Below are 17278 nucleotides of genomic sequence, written 5' to 3'. Positions count from 1 at the left end.
CCCTCTTTCGTGAGATCATGGACACTCCTCCTGTAGGTTCTACAGCCTCTTAGGCTCATCCTGAGGCCTGATGTTACTGCTCCCACTCTTGCCCCAGCACCTTATACCAATGTCCCGTTGCGTGACATTCTACCTTAAAGACAGCCGTTGGAACTGCTCTAATGACTTCTACCTGCTGACATGGACGACGGTCAAGAAGGACATGGAGAAAAATTTAAATTTGTGCAGAGAGCAGACAGGAACATCTAAATAATGTCTAAGTGGTTAGGTAGGGATTCGTGGCCCTACGTGATAGTTATTTCTGTCTGTCTCCCTCCCTAGGCTGTGAGTATCTCAGGGCAGGGAAAAGGATTACTCATTTATCTATCACCTTGGTGCCTGATGTATAGTTAGTACTCAGAAAATGTGTGATGAATGAATAAGATTCCTGGCTTTGCCACTTACTTTCCAAATGACTTTGAATAAGGTCCTTTCTTTCTTAGACCTCAGTGTCAAAATCTATAAAATGAGGGAAATAGACTCTGTCTCAAGGGAGCCCTTTCAGTATTAAAGTGGAATTAGGGACTTTCCTGGCGGTCCAGTGGTTACGACTTCATGCTTCCACTGCAGGGGGTATGGGTTCAATCCCTGGTTGGGGAACTAAGATCCCACATGCGGTGTGGCCAAAAAAAAAAAAAGTGGAATTAGTGGCCGAAGGATGGAGGGATGGGCTAGCCTGGGTGTGTGTGTGGGGGGGGGGGGGGGCGGGGACGGGGCGGGACCAAGGTCTTTAGCAACATGCTGTGCTGGGGATGGACCTCATCTGGGGAGCTGCCCAGGACTCCAGAGGAGGGGATGGACCTGATTTAGGTCAGTGAGAGGGCACCGGCTATTAACCCCACAAATCCCAGTGCCCCACTCCCTCCTTACCAGCCTACTGTGGGAGGAGACTAATTTTTGGAGGAAACTCTGGGTACCCAGTCCTGCCCCAAGCCTGTCCACGAACAAGCTGTTCTTGTTTACGACCCCCGTCCCAAGGGAACAGCTATTGCTCATCCTTACATGTGATTTGAGAGGGCTGGTCTTTCAGGCCTGGAGGAAACTCAAGCCTCGCCAGCCGCTTGGCATTGGAATGCTCAGCTGGTCCCTTGCTGGGGCTCATGTGACCAGGGTCCAGCTATAAATATCAGAGGGGCCACAGACCAAGGCAGAATTCGGGCTCCAGGAGAAGAAGGCAAAGAGGCTCCAGGCGGGTATTTTGTGACAAAGGCAAGACCCCAGATCTGCTTAGAGCGAGGCAGGTGAAGGAGACAGCCAGGTGGGTCCCCACGTCTCCTGACAATATGGATTATAAGTCAAGCCTGATCCAGGATGGGAACCCCATGGAGAACCTGGAGAAGCAGCTGATCTGCCCCATCTGTCTGGAGATGTTTACCAAGCCAGTGGTCATCTTGCCATGTCAACACAACCTCTGCCGGAAGTGTGCCTGTGACATCTTCCAGGTCAGTGCTGGGTATGGCCTAGAACTGGGGCCCCAGGCAGCTACTCAGTTTTCCTGTGGTGAAAACTAAAAGAAAACTTCTTTCTTAGCCCAGGACCCTTCCAAACTGGGGCTGTTTTCTCCCCCTCTGAAGTGAACCCCTGCAGAGGCCTCTGGAAGGGGCCGAGGGGGCTAGGGAAGCAGCTCTGGCTGCCCCATTCCTTCTCCATGACGCACATTTCCCCTCCCCACCCTGCCTGTAGCTACTCCACCCCTGTCCTGAGCACCGCAGTTGACTCTCCAATCAGGATTCCAAAAACCTCAAGTGATAAGTGGGAGAGACAGGCGGAGAGGGGAGAGAAACCAGACCCTGGGGGCTGGAGCCAGCTCCAAAGTGGCAGGGTGCCCAGAGTTTTAGGAGGAGGGTGGCCGAGAGGCCACTGAGAGGCACTGAGCCATGGAGGCATCTTACCCTTTGAAGCTGTTCCCTATAATATGGTGCAGGAGGGGCTTCATCTCACTAAGAAAAGAATGGGAGCGATGTGCATCCCGGTTGGGAAGCAGGCCTCAAAATTCCCCAGAAGCACTTTACAGAATGATCTCTCACTATTTTTTCTTTAAAGTAGCAGCCCTAGGAGCTGGCTCTAATTATATGCCCATTTCATAAATGGGCAAACTGAGGCTTGGAGAGAAAAAGTTGCTCGCCTGAAGTCATTCAGAGAATTACTGTGACTTGAGCCTAGGTCTGCTGACCTCCAGACCTGTTGATTGCTTGGTTACTTCTCAGGTGCTCCCTGTGTAAGTGGGCTGGTTCTCTCATTTCAGGATAGGGAGCTTTAAGTCATCTTGGGGTGAGCAGGGGGAAGGGTAGTTGGAGGTCAGAAAGGGAAGGAATTGAGGAGGGAGCCCAGGCCTCACCTCTGCCCTTGTCACCAGCAGGCTGCAAATCCCTACTGGACCAACCGGGGTGGCTCGGTGTCCATGTCTGGAGGCCGTTTCCGATGCCCCTCCTGCCGCCATGAAGTGATCATGGACCGTCATGGAGTGTACGGCTTGCAGAGGAATCTGCTGGTGGAGAATATCATTGATATCTACAAGCAGGAGTGCTCCAGGTCAGTTCACCCGGCGGCTGGGAGGCCATCTCCTCTCCCCAGCCCGTCCTCTGAGCCCAGCTCTCCAAGGCCCCATCCTGCTTCATCTGCTCAGGATCCAGTCCCCTAGCTGGAAGAGCTATGCTAGCCAATCCAGAGAGCCATCTCCCTCTTCCCCAGGCAGGAGCGGAGGCTCATCTTATCCCACAGCCCTGGCTTTTGGTGTCACCCAGTGAATGGGAGGGGATCCACACATTAGGCTGTCCTCCTGGAAGATACTGAGACAGAAACCAGGGGAAAGATGAGATGTAAGAGGGAGAGAGAGGCACTGGAGCCAGCTAAGTGGCCCTGATAAGCAGAGAAATCACCCAGTGAGAACATAGCCAGTTTCTCTATAGTGAGAACACCAGTGCGAGACACTGGGAACGCTTCCTGCTGCTGCTTCATGACAATCCTATGGATCAGCGTGGCTTTCATCATCCCTATTTCATGGATGAGGAAGCTGAGGCTCAAAGAGGTGAAGTCAATTACCCAAGGTTTCCCAGCTGACAAGTAGAATTGCTGGGACTGGGCCCGGTCCATCTAGCTCCAAGTCTCCCTATTTGTGAAATAGCCACTCATTCTCAGGCAGAATTTGTGCGTGGTGGAAGTTGTGCAGTGTTGGGCCTCAAACTGGGGAGAGACACAGCTACCAGGGAGATCTTTACAAATCAGGACATCCTGACAAGACTTCCAGGCTGCTGACCTCATGGCCCTTGTGGTCCCAAACCTTCACCAAGTGCCTGCCTACAGGCAGTATCTGGCCCCCCAAAAAGGTGACAGACCAGTCCTCGCTTGAGAAAGTTCTGACCTGAGAACTGTTTGCTACTCTGACTCTGTTACTCATGCACTGTAGAATATTGGGTAAGTCTTTGGGCCTCCTTTTCCCCTGTCTCCAGAAAGGGACAGTAAGATTTGTTATTGTGACTGTCAAGTAGGATTTTGATGGGAAATGTTAAAGATATCAAATATTTATTGAGCAGCTACTGTGTGCAGGCACTGCACTAAGTATTTTCCGTGCATTATCCCTGTTTAATTCTCACAGTAATCCTGTAAACCATTCTTACCCTCATTTTCTGATGAGGAAATGGAGGCTCTGAGAGGATCAGAGGTTTGTCCTAGGCCACTCAGCTAGCAAGTGGTGGAGCTGAGAGGGAGCCTGTCTGACTGACTGCCCAGTGAACATTCTTAACCGCTACTGCCTCTTACGTAGCTAGAGTTCAACACTACAAAAATGCAATGATATCGTTGATCATGATAATAATAAAAATAAAATCAATATTGCGCCAAAATAGTAGCCCACCCAGTGTCGACCTAGGAAGAGCATGTTGTCAAAGCCTTTCCACAGAACTGAATGATGATGATAGTTATTGAGGGTCTGCTCTGTGCCAGGCACTGCACATTCAGTACAGACAATTCCTGCCACGATCCCAGTAGCTCTGGGATGAAACCAAGGCTCAGAGAGGTGAAATCATTTGTCCAAGGTCACAATGAGTAAGTGGCAGAACAATCTGGATTTGAACCCCGATGTTGGTGCCTGGGGTTGGGAGGATAGGCCACTGGGATGACAGAGGACACAGGTACCAGACCCTCAGGATCTTGCCTCACCTCTGCACCTACTGCCACCCCAGAGCTCCCTTCCCAGGGGATAGAGACAGGTGGCAAAGGGAGAGCCCTGCCAGCATGGGGGGGCCCTGGGCTAAAAGATGCAAAAAGGTAAGTCTGGAAAGGGGCTTATTTAAGACCTTGAGGGGACAATAATGCCCAGGGTGTGATCAGCCATGCAAGGTTCTTTGGAGGGGAGGCACTGACATGATGGGGGACAGTCATTCTGAGCTGCCTGCTGTGTTAGGGGCTGGGAAAGCAGAGGTGTGTAGATGTGCTCTTGGTTCTAAATGAGTGTATAGTTAGCTGGGGCAGTAAGACCTAGACCCTAAAAATGGAATCTCGGGGAGGAAGTGACCCTGAGAGAAACACAGAAAACATGCCAGAGGCCCTAAAAGGAGAGAGAGAGAGACAAAGGGAGAAAGTTATCCTAAGAGTGTGTGTTTGGGAGGAAACAGAAAGAAGTGATTCTGGACCCTGGAAAGAATCTCAGACTGGAAATCAAGGCTTGTGCTGGGCCATTGGATGGCCCTGTGTTGCCCATGTTCTAGTTGTGTGACTTGGGGCACACATACTGCCTCTCTCTCAGAGCCTCGGGGCACCTTCACGGCATGCTTGCTGATTTATTCTTTCTACCTGTATTTAATTATCACCTTCTCCATGCCAGGCACTGTACACTGCAGATTCAAGGGTGAAGAGAATAGGCAAGTTTCCCTGCTTTGATGGCGATTACAGTCTGGTGGATTAAATATAGAATTCAATGAGGCCATGAGTATAAATTGCTTTGCTCGGATCCCAGCCTGCTGTAACCAAGAGCATGGGGACTAAAATTAGAGCAAATGAACTCTAGCCTCCCATGCCCTGACTTTCTGGGTGACCTTGGGCAAGTCAATTCACCTTTCTGGGACCCAGTTTCCTCTTCTCGAAAATGTCTCAAAATGACTCTGGGATTCTGCAATCCTTCCCATGTCCTGTACTGGCAAGGCCTAGGGCCAACTCCATCACTGGAGTTTGAATCCTAGTCTTGGTGTCATTGGCTTCCCTGGTCCTGGGTCCTCAGAGGATGGAAAGAAAAGGGTTTGGGACAGCCCACCACTGAGAGCTTGGGTCATAGATCTGGGGTGGCCTCCTGGGGCTGGGGGAGGAGACAGGGACTCGAGACTCCCACCTTGTGACTTATGACTCTTCTCCACTTCAGTCGGCCCCTGCAGAAAGGCAACCACCCCATGTGCAAGGAGCACGAAGATGAGAAAATCAACATCTACTGCCTCACATGTGAGGTGCCCACGTGCTCCATGTGCAAGGTGTTTGGGGTCCACAAGGCCTGCGAGGTGGCCCCACTGCAGAGTGTCTTCCAGGGACAAAAGGTGCTGACCTGAGCCACTTCCACCCCCAGCCCGAGCCTGCTGGACATACGATTCAGGATGCGGATTTGATCCCTGTAGATCTGCTGAGCCGGCCTTTCAGGAATAGTCCCCCTGGAGGGACTTCCCGCCCGCAGGGCCAGCAGCCCTTGCCTTCCCTGGGGAGGTGGCTGAGCTCATGAGTTATACTTAGAGCCACTTGAGAGCATCTGGGTGTGGCCCCAAGGGAGAGAGCAGATCCCAGGGCCAGGCCACCAGGGCCCTCTCTGGCCATGCCTTCTACCACCCAGTGTGGTTTGGGTCCCAGATACCCCTTCCTGTGCTGGTCACCTCTCCCTAGATCCCTCTGCAGCAGGAGGCAGCTGAGAGTCCTCTCCCTGGGCCTCTGGGCCTGTGGGAGCCCCACCATGCTGTACATGCAGTAAGCTGTGGCTCCCGTTTCTATACTCTTTCCTCCCCACCTCCTACTCTTCTCTTGATCTCTCTCTTCTAGAATTCTCCAACCTCTTTCTTTTATGGATCCCTCCATTCCTAGAAACAAGCCCCTCCTCTGCCAGCACATTGCTGTGTATTTTGGGCAGCTCATTTCCCCTCTCTGGGCCTCATCTGTAAAATGAGGGATGCAGTATCCCTCTGATATTTTCTGCTCTGGACCTGAGCCGCACCTCAGAAAGAGGCTCTTTCTCGCAGAGAGGGGAGTGAGGGTGCCGTTTTGCTGCCACTCCCCAGAGGGCAGGCCCTGAGACTATTTTTTGTCTCTTCTCCTGATTCCCCACCCCTTCCTCCCATCTAGACTGAGCTGAGTAACTGTATCTCCATGCTGGTAGCAGGGAACGACCGTATTCAGACCATCATCACTCAGCTGGAGGACTCCTGTCAAGTGACCAAGGTGAGGGGACGACTAGCTCTGCCTGGGGGTTCGAAGCCTCCCAGTGCAACTTGGTCTCTGGGGTGTTCAAGCAGGGATGGTGGGGGAGGGACTGACTAATCAATTCATCCACCTGCTCAACAAACGCTTCTTGAGGACAGCTGTGTGTCAGGCTCTGCCAGAGGTGCTGAGGATGGGGCGGTGAGCAAGACAGACCACGTCCCTGACTTCAGGCAGTGTCCCACCAATAATTCCCAGCATTTACTCAGCACTAGTAGCTTTTAGAACAATGTTCTCCAGTGTGCTGTAGACTAAAGCTTCTCAAACTTTAATGTGCATGCAAACCACCCTGGGATCTTGTTAAAATTCAAGTTCTGATTCAGTAGGTCTAGAATGAGGCAGGAGATTCTGCTTTTCTAACAAGCTCCCAGGATTTGCCCAAGTTGCTAGCCCATGGACTACACTTTGAGTAGCAAGACCGTAGAGGCAGAAGGCAACTTTTCTATCCCTGCAAAAGCACCCATGATTTTCCATCTCCCCTTGTGGGGACCTGGAAATGAGATGGGGGAAAGGGATCATCACATTTCTGGTGGACAAAAGAGTTGTGTGAAGGATAGGTTTAAAGGAAGGAAGAGGGATGTTGTTATTACCCATAACAACATAACATAACAACGTAATGTTGTTATGTTATTAACAAGCCCCAGTCTGACAGAGGGAGGGGCTCCCAGTCTGACAGAGGATACTAGAGCCCCCAGTCTGATGAGATGCTATTATTATACCCATTTTATAGGTAAGGAAACTAAGATGTAGCATCAGTGTTGGACAGAAGGAAGCCTCAATGTGGAGGCCACTAGGGGAGAAGCAGCTTCTCCACCTCTCTGATGACCAAATGATGCAGAGCTTCCCAAATCTGGTCTTGGTCCTAAAATGGGAGGAAGAGTGTGACTTGGGGAGGCCCACATACGTCATCCCATCTGACCTTAGAGTCTCTACTTTTGAGGAAAGATGTAGCTTTCTCTATGACACCAGCCTCCAAATGTTACTGGTGTACTAAGTGGCTAGGAAACCTTAGCAAATGCTTTCTTCTTGCCAAGGCTTCATTTCGTGTTCTGTAAAATGGGGGTGCAGTAAATCTCTCCCAGCTTCAGACTTTTTATTCCTAGCACACCCATCCCAAGAAGGAAGCGTTGGGGATAGGAAGGAGGACCTGCAGGATGTGACTCCAAGATCTCTGTCCCCAGGAGAACAGCCACCAGGCGAAGGAAGAGCTGAGCCAGAAGTTCGACGTGCTGTACGCCATCCTGGACGAGAAGAAGAGTGAGCTGCTGCAGCGGATCACGCGGGAGCAGGAGGAGAAGCTCAGCTTCCATGAGGCCCTCATCCAGCAATACCGGGAGCAGTTGGAGAAGTCCACCAAGCTGGTGGAGACAGCCATCCAGTCCCTGGACGAGCCCGGCGGGGCCATCTTCCTCTTGGTGAGCAGGACTGGGAGGGTGTGGGCACTTCCGCTCAACAGCTCTGTCTGAGGGTCAGGTCATGCTCCATCACTGATCACCAAAGAATGTGCCCTTGGGCAAGTCATTTAATGCTCTCCAAGCCTCAGTTTTCTCATCTGTGAAGTGAGCATGTAACAGTTCCTACCTTCTTTCCTCTTAACTGATTTTACGAGGATCATATAAAAGGATGTTTGCGAAATGGTTTTGCAAGCGGCAAAATACAGTGTCCACTTCGAGACTACTAATTGAGCACATGCCGTAGGTCAGCCACTGAGGTGGAGACACAGATGAACGAGACACAGCCCTACCCTAGAAGAGCTTCTTGGGGGAGACATAAAAGGATCAGCTATAAGATTTTGTGAAGGAAGAGTAAAGTTCAATAAAAATTTCCTAAGCACGTACTGTGGGACAGGCTTTGTGCTATACACTGGGTATAAAAAGGTGATTAGATATGATTCTCATCTTGAAGATTTCAGAGTTTAAGAGGGTTTAGACTGATACTCCTAGAATACAAGCTTCCTGCCAGGACAATGGGAGGGTCCTAGGATGATGAGCAAGACGTGTGCAGACGATGGACAGAGGGAAAATCCAAGTTCTGTTCTGCTAAAGCTGAGGAGCAGATCACAGCTGGGCTAGGGAACGGCACCAAGTGCCCATCTGCAGAGCCCAGTCACTGGTTTCGCTGATTTCCTGGGGCTACCCTTTCTGCAGTCCTAACCCTTTGCTCTTTCTTTTCCCCCACAGAGTGCCAAGCAACTCATCAGAAGGTCAGTGTCTCTCCAGGGCTATGATCCAAGGCCCCAGATCCCTTCTGGGCCTCTGACTTCTGTCCAGAGGGCCTCCTCCTTTGCATTAGGTCTGCTGGGAGGGTCTCAGCCCAGACTATCTTTCCTGGCCTTTGCATCCCTGCTTTCTTGGACCATCCATTCTGCTTGTGACTGGAGAGGAAATACTCCATCCTCCAGGGGAAGTCACTGGGTGCAAGGCCTGGGTGTGGGCACAAGCACGCGCAGTGGTATAAGTTAGGGCTAAAACAACTCCTTCCTTCTCTGAGGCCAGAGATCTCACTGTGCTCCCACCCCACCCCTTTTTCTCTCTCCCCTACAGCATTGTGGAAGCGTCCAAGGGTTGCCAGCTGGGGAAGATAGAGCAGGGCTTTGAAAACATGGACTACTTTACTTTGGACTTAGAGCACATAGCAGACACCCTGAGGGCCATCGACTTTGGGACAGGTAAGGGGCTATTTCCCCCCAAAAATCAGCTTCCCTCCCACTGAGCCCCACATAGAGCCAGATACACTAGCAAAGACACCCAGATATCAGTTAAATTCATACCGCCAACTTCTGGATGAGCCCAGAGCCCACCACAGTGCCTGGTACATAATTGTTGCTCAATTAATTATGTATGGATCTGCTATAGGGAGGAACCTGGGGCAATAGAAAGAGCTTGGCAACTGGAGTCAGGCAGACCTAAGGGCAAATCCGGTTCTACCACTTCTTATCTGTGTGGCCTTTTGGAGGCTCCCTCCACCTCTGAAGTTAGGAGCTTCATTTCCTAACTTTAAACTTAGGTAACAAATGAGCCTACTGATAATGACCACCGAATGATGCTGTTGCAACGAATAAGATATGGCTTCAGAAGCCTTTGTAAGATGCTAGACATATACTAGTTATCGCCTAAAGCTAGTCTTGGCTTCAGCTTCTTACTGCTATAATCGCGGATATTCAGGCACCTTAATTTATCTATATTCTGTCCTTGCTTCTGTTTGTGATTACTCTTCCATAAAGTACATATAATAATTGTAACAATATAACCATAACAATAATAAAGGAAAAATAATAAGAGAAAATGAGGCAACCAGATGGAGAACAAAGATTTTGATAGTTTGCTCAAGGTTACACAGTTGAAAGATAGCTAGTTAGCAAAGAAGAAAGAGAGGGCGGATCCAATTCTGCTGAATGTTGCATTTGTCTGAGAGGTGATGTTCCAATGATCTGCTGAGAGAAAGAAAGGGGGGTAGAGGTTGTTCAGGAACAGGGAAGAACTGTGAGTGGGCTGGCAAGAGAAAGAGAAAAGCTTCTTGGCACCTCCTGAATCTGCTCTCCTGCAAGCTTTCAGACTCTGATGTGTTAAATCTATTCCCAGAAGCCCAAATGTACCCTATTCTTGGGTAAGGACAAAATGCATCCCACAGCTGAGATGTCAACGGACTTGGGTGTATCCACTGCTGTAGAGCATCTGCTCCACTGTCACCCTCCCTAAGCTAAGATAGTCAAGAGTGGATCATACTATGTGAACAGTCTGACACTGTGACTGTCTGCACTGCCTTCAGTAATCTCCCTGAGCCTCCGTGTCCTCATGGATACATGGGGAGAGTACCCACAGCTACCCTTTATTGAGCACTTTCTATATCCGGGGCACTGAGCCCTAGACGTGAATTTTGTTGTTTAATACAACAACTTTAAGAGGTAGTTCTCTTGTCATCTCCATTTTGTAACTGAGGCAATAAAACCAAGGAAAGGTGAGCGACTTGCAGAGGCCACACACCAGTAAGTAACCCCGCGCAGATTCTACCGAGGGCCGTCTGGGGATTTTATGAGGCAGTGCATGTACAGTCCTTAGCACAAGGAAGCACTTGGCACAGAGTAAGTTCTCAGCAAATGCTGCTATGAGTAGTTAACTGTGATAATGGTTAAACCACCACAAAACCATTCCCTGGGTTATGCACAGATCCCAATTGTCAGTTTGGAGGAATTAACTCTTTCAAGCCTCTCCCCAGATACTCTTGGCAAATGCTCTGAGTCTGTAGTGACCCCTCAGGGCCCCCAAAGGCTTAAGGAAGTGGCTTGAGAGAGGGGGTGGGGAAGGGGCACGTCCCCTGTGAGTAGAGCTTGAAGGCGATACCCCGGGATGGGAGACTGAGCACAAAGGTTGTGGCAGTCACTGTCTGAGGCTCAGTTTCAGACAACTAAGGAGCAGATGGCCCCAGAAGGGCTCCACGCCCCACATCCATGCCTCTGTAGGCTAAGGAATGCGGAACACTGAAGAAGGAGTGCTAGGCAAGCAGATTTCAAAGGCTGAGCAGACTCCTTCAGAATAAGGACTCTGATCCCTGAGAATCAAGGTGTTTTTGTCCCATTTTCCCCAGGTAAAGTTGATCTGTCTAAGAAATGTGCAGCGGTACACAGTGTGCTTCCCCAAAGGTCCCTCCAGTCGCAGGCAGATCAAGTGACAGACGCTGCTGCTGCTACTGGAAAAAAGGAGGTCTTGAGCCTCCCTCGCTTGGAAGGGTGTGGGAAGAAAGGAGGAGGTTGGGGAAGGAGGACACAAGCCCATCACCTCCTGGGCCAGTGATGTCACCGCGTGGCCGTTTGACCCCGACTGGTTGTGGAACGAGTGCTGTCTCCAGCCTGGATCTCCTTTGAGCCTCTCCTCTGAGACACCAGCCCCAATCTAATGCAATTGTTCTTTGTCACACACAGGTGAGGAAGAGGAGGAGTTTACTGAAGAAGAAAATCAGGAAGAGGAAGAGTCCACAGAGGGGAAGGAAGAAGGTGAGAAATCCGTCTCCCTCCTTTCATTCATTCATTCATTCAGTGACAACATGAGATCCCTACTGAGTGCAAAGTGCTGTGCTTGCTGGTGGGGTGATGTTTCTTGTTCCCTGTAGGGGTTTTAAACCTATTAAGGTAAAGTCGTGTTCCCTTTACTCTTAGAGAACTCCCCCAAACTATTCATAATAAAAAGCTCCCATTTTACATCTAAATGACCTTCCTAAACAGAAAGTGACACAGCATAACAGAGGCAAAAGAGAACACCCACAAGGCAGGCTTGGCCCAATGTTCAAAATTTTAAAAATTAGTTGTCAACATTTTTTAAATTAGTAGATTTTTTTAAAAGGATGTTTTGTTTCTGTTTTTTTTAAAAGAAGAGTTCAACTAAGACTTTGGATTTTCACCTTGTCAAAATTTGGAAAGAGCTAACAACGCTGGGCTTGCCCTTCTCCCTAGCCTCAGAGAGCCGGCTCTGGGAAGCGGTTGCCTCCTTTGGATGGGACATCCATCTGCTAGTTTGCCCCACCACTGTCAGTCTGCCTGCTTGACCCATTCATGTCACCTGGCCCCATAGGTATTTGAGTTTCCCAACCTGGCAGAGTATAGTTAAGGGCCTGGGATCTGAATCACAGCTTTACCACGGACTAGCGGTGTGTTCTTGGGCAGTTCACGACTTTTCTGAGTCTTGACCTACTCATCTATGCAAGGGGGCATAACAGTACTGACCTCAAAAGATAAGACTGTAATCAGAGTAAATTAGGTAATCATTTAACACAGTGTCTGGCACATAGAAACGTCATGTTTGCTAATGTTATTATTTTTCAATTCAAGTTATTATTGGAACTAAATTCCAACCCAGCTAAAAAATACAAAGTAGCCTTCTAGAGTTTTTTGCATTGGATCTGAAATCCATAGCATTTAGGCAGCTAAATTCTATTGCAATTTTAAAAGGAAGAGGCCAGGCAGGAATTGGAGTCTGATAATTTTGTCACTGCATCCTGGTAAGCCCTGGATCCTCCTGAGTCCCCATCTCACCTCGTGTTTCTTTGTCTTTTTCTTTCAGGACACCAGTAAGGAGATGGAGGAGGGAGAGACCGTCTAGATGCAGAGAGACTGGGGAGGGTGGGGATGGGCCCAGCTGCCTTGGTGACAGGCCCAGGGTGGGAGGGGTCAGGGCCCCTGGAGGGGCAATGGGGAGGTGTGTCTTCTCTCTGCTCAGAGAGCAGGAACTAGGAGCGGGACCTCACCGCGGTGTCCAGCGTCACAAACCAGAGTTGGAAACGTGCTTGAAACAACCACACTGGATACTTTTCTACGTTGGTGCAAAATGGAATATTTTGTACATTTTTAAAATGTGATTTTTGTATATACTTGTATATGTATGCCAATTTGGTGCTTTTTGTAAAGGAACTTTTGTATGATAATGCCTGGTCAACGTGTGACGGGCGATTGTTATAAAGAAGGGAAGGAAGCCAGGTTGATACAGCCGCCCACTTCCTCTCCTTGGTGGGAGGGGCTCCGTAGCACTCACAGACCTAGGAAAGGGTAAGGTACTGTATTTCAGTGTCTATTCCTGACATAAGGGACAACGACGGAGTTCGTGTTACATGTTGTTTTAATAAATGCACAGCGCTTTCTTCCATTTATTACCAAAAGAGCTGGGGTTTCATTCAGCCTTTTTTTCAGAGAGGACAGTTCAGGGTAGACGGACAGAAGGCCTGATAGGACGACTGCATCAGGAAGTAGACAGTGATGGCAAGCCCAGGTTTCTATCCCACCAAAGAAGTTGTCCTTTAAACCCGCATTTCCCAATGAGAACTGCGTGGAAAACTGGCCCTGAGAGAACCCTCCAGAAAAGGGTTCAGTGCCTTATTTTCTGGTTCTCCAGAAAACAGAGCCTGAGGGAAAGAGTAAACACTTTAGTTCAGCTACGTTCCCAGGGCAGCCAGAGTGAAGGGAAGTGGAAGCAAGTCAGGAAAGGAGGGAAGCAAATCCAAAGTATCGTGTTACCCAGCTGGCCACAGCTTCACCAAGAGACCCCTGGCTGCTTGCTCAGCCACGGGAGATGCTTCTAGCAGGTTACAAAGAACAGCTTGCCTCAAACAGTTCATCAGAGGGAAGAAGGGAGAGACCTGTCTGCTGGCTTCTTTCACCTCCCATCTCCCAGGATTGGAGTTTGCCTCCCGGAGAGTTAATGCCCTTGCTCTTCCATTGCATCACTTGGCCCTTTGGGCAGCTGCGGGGGAAGCTAGAAGGCACCTGTCAGCTGACCCTGCAGGTGGTGGGTGGAACAGAGCCTCCGGGGGCCAGTGGGGTTGGGTGTCTCTTGTGCCAGTCTCAGCCTATCAGCAACCAATGTTGTGGTTAGACTGGCCCTTGTAGTTCTTATTATGATTTCAAGATGCCCTTAAGTACTAACCATCAGGAAATTCTGAAAAAATAAACGTTTATTACTTACAAGATCTGCAAATTACATAGCATCCCTGGGGTCATGCAGTGAGTTCGCGGGTGGAGAGAGGGAGGGAGAAAGCAAGAGCCTGGGTTCTGCTTTTATTGGGGTCTAGGGTGAGGGCCTAGGGTTTCAAAGGCTCACTCTTTATTGGTGAATTTAGAACATAAGAGAGGGAATTTAAAGCGTGGGAAGAGGAAAAAAAGCGAATGGCTCAAATGGTCAGTTAGCAAAATGAACTAAGATCTCCAAAACAAAGGAGCCTCAGTGGGGAGATGCAGCCTGACTCTTTATCTAGTGCTGTGGCTGGCAAGGTGTTTATTAGAGATAGCCCTGAAGTGGTTGCCTCTTTTGAAATGGATGGCAGTCAAAGCTCAAGTCGGGCACTCACATTACAAAAAAGAAAAACAAAACAAAACAAAACAAAAACTTGTCAGGGCTAACGGCAGGGATGCTAGAGCTACTGCTGCCCCCGCCGCAGTGGTCACCATGGAGGCTCTGCTGGAGCCCAGATTTACTCCAGGGAAGGCCAAGACAGCCACCCGTGCTAGCCGATGAGGGGATGACTGCGGCTGAAGTAGCATCCAGGCTCTTCATGAACAAGGGGCCAAGGGGCTAGGAGAGAGGTGCAGCTGAGCGAATCTGAGGTGGTGCGTTAATTGGGTCTGAGACACCTCGGATTTAGAAATCTGAGGAACACTGCAGAGTCTGTCCCAACTTTTCGACATTCAGAACTCAGTAGCAACTTAAGGGCTCTGAGCAGTCCTGCCATAATGAAAGCTGTTTAACTTTAGACAAATTACTGGTCCATCGAGTTCACGGTGTTTGGAATACCACCTGATCTTTAAAGCTCTTAATATTTCTTGGTAGATTGACTATATAACCCAGCATTTTCCAACTTATTCATTCACATGACATCCTCCAGAACTAGCATTCTATGGAATTCAATTTACAAAAATGTTTTAAACCCTCACACCTCTGCCCATTTTCACTCCCGGGAGTTTTTCCAAGGCTAACTCAGTCCTTAACTTTGAATTTCAGGTAATCAGATTTTGCTTTCATTTCTAGTCCTTAAATTCTGAAGCTTAAATTTAAAAAAAAAAAAAACTGTGTCACTATTACATACACACAAGTGCACAGAACTAATTTTAGAGTTAAATAAACTACTGTATAGTGAAATCCCATGCTGTTACTTAGCAGGTCAAGAAAAGGAACATTATATGTTTAACTGGATCACTTTGCTGTACATCCGAAACACTGTAAATCAATTATACTTCAACTAAAAAAGAAAAAAAAAAAAAAAAGAATAGGGACTTCCCTGGCAGTCCAGTGGTTAAGACTCCGCGCTTCCACTGCAGGGGGCACGGGTTTGATCCTTGGTTGGGAAACTAATATCCCACATGCTGCGCAGTGCAGCCAAAAAAAGAGAAAAAGGAAAAGAACGTTATCAAACCCAAGAAACGCATCATGTGTCTCCCTCCTCCTGCTTGGAGGTAGCCACTATCCTTTTTTTTGTTTTTCCACTGGACCACCAGGGAAGTCCCACCACTATCCTTTTTTAACAATCATACACTTGCTTTTCTTCATAGTCCTAAATTATCCTCCTATAGAAGACTGAAGGAATTTGAGGCCAGAAAGTTAGAAGCTTTCATCACCTTGAAATCACAAGAATCAGGATTACAACCTGTCCACATTCTGTCTCCAGATTTCTTCTCCAGGTTACTGATCACATGTGAGATAGGCATGTCCATCCACTATCTTGTCACTTATCAGAGGGAGGAGGGAGGGCAGTCAAGGCTCTGTAGTCAGAAATTTGAATTCCAGGGAGATACCCGTTCTTTGCAGATAAGGGAATCTCTACTTTGTCACACAAAGGGCTCTCACAAACCAGAACACTTAAGGGTGGTATGAAGGGTTCTTGATCAACAAGTTTCTTTTAAGATTATGCTGTAAGGAAACTGGTTTCAGAGGGTTATTCCATGAATCTTGAATACGGTTCCATAGGCTGCTGCATTAGAAACACCAGAGGTTTATTTTCCCCTAAACCTTTAATTCTGGGAAATTTCAAACTTATGGAAAAGTAGAGGGAATATTATAACATACCCTCCATACTCATCACTCATTTTCAACAGTTACAGACACTTGTTTCTTCTCCATCATTACTCCCTCCCCCAACTGGGATTATTTTAAAGCAAATCCCAGATATCGTGCCCTTTTATCCTTCAATACTTTAGATAAAGTTTCTTTTCAAAATCATAACCATTTATACCATAAAAAATGAACAATAATTTCACAAGAGCATTAAACTCAGAAGTTTAAAAAATATAGATTCCCAGACCCCCTCCCCAGACTTACAGAATCAGATTCATTGTGGAATGTAGATGTTGACCAAAATAAAAATGCACAACACAAAAGTTGTGAGTTAAGTTTTATTTGGGGTCCTTACTAAGGAGCTGCTCCGAACAGGTAAGGGAGGAGCCAGGATATATATGAATTTTTTTTTCTGGGAAAAACATGTAGTCTGCTAATCACAAAAAACAGACATCTCAAGTTAATGATTTTAGTGCTTTCCTATGTAAGGGAAGATGCAAGAATCTGGCATCATTAAAAATTTTCATTACATGTGCATCTTAACGACCTAGGGGCCAATATATCCAAAGCACAGAATACTTATTTTTCTCCATCCTGAATTCTCCTCAGTGGCCGACTGTAATAGCTAATGGCTTGATCCTTGTAGAAGTGGAATGGCAGGAAACATTTTTTTCTTTATAGGGGAATCTACATTTTTAGAATAAAATTGTTGAGGTCTGCAAATTGCTAGGTCATTAGCATAGGACCTTCTGGGGATCTGTGAATAGAATACAAGTGGAGCAGTTTTTCAGTATATCAAAGTCTTAACTAATTAGTCAAACTCTTGCAAATCAATTAAAATGCATCCTAGAAAAGTATTAATTTAAGGGAAATTTGGCATAAAAGTTTTTATAAAATGAATATATGTGTCTGGATCCAATTTGTAAATCTCCATATATTGAGAATTTACAATGTGCTTTGCATTAAAGGGAACGAGAGGGACATAGATGACACACTTTTTTAAAGCATAAATGTTTTGCCCTCAAATAAATTATAAGATTAACCTGAGCATAGGGCAGTTTGAAACTGCAACACGACTAAGATGGCCCAGCAAGAAACCCCTGTGAACTGCACCTACCTCACTTACTCTCATCAGATTAAGTGACCAGCCCTATATTTGTATACTTCTTCATTTCAATCCAATTCACAGGCATTTAACTAAGTGCTCAGTAGGTGCTCAGAGCTCAACTAAATTGTAATAGAAGTACAAAATACATCCCAGC

The 17278-nt window shown here is 47.8% G+C and overlaps 1 protein-coding gene across 1 annotated transcript; it reads left to right on the top strand.

Moving 5' to 3' along the window:
• The first annotated feature begins 1176 nt into the window (after positions 1–1176).
• TRIM63 (tripartite motif containing 63) lies at positions 1177–12595 on the top strand. Its single transcript, XM_068537801.1, has 9 exons — positions 1177–1481; positions 2399–2571; positions 5393–5561; positions 6352–6447; positions 7668–7901; positions 8667–8689; positions 9030–9154; positions 11405–11476; positions 12540–12595. Exons 1-9 carry the CDS (start codon positions 1323–1325, stop codon positions 12548–12550), a joined length of 1062 nt encoding a protein of 353 aa, XP_068393902.1. The 5' UTR covers positions 1177–1322; the 3' UTR covers positions 12551–12595.
• Positions 12596–17278: the final 4683 nt, after the last annotated feature.

The sequence above is a fragment of the Eschrichtius robustus genome, chromosome 3, assembly GCF_028021215.1.
Source record: "Eschrichtius robustus isolate mEscRob2 chromosome 3, mEscRob2.pri, whole genome shotgun sequence".
In the NCBI taxonomy this organism is placed as follows: Eukaryota; Metazoa; Chordata; class Mammalia; order Artiodactyla; family Eschrichtiidae; genus Eschrichtius; species Eschrichtius robustus.
The sequence above is the reverse complement of the archived record's forward strand: the minus strand, read 5'-3'. Positions and strand labels throughout refer to the sequence as shown.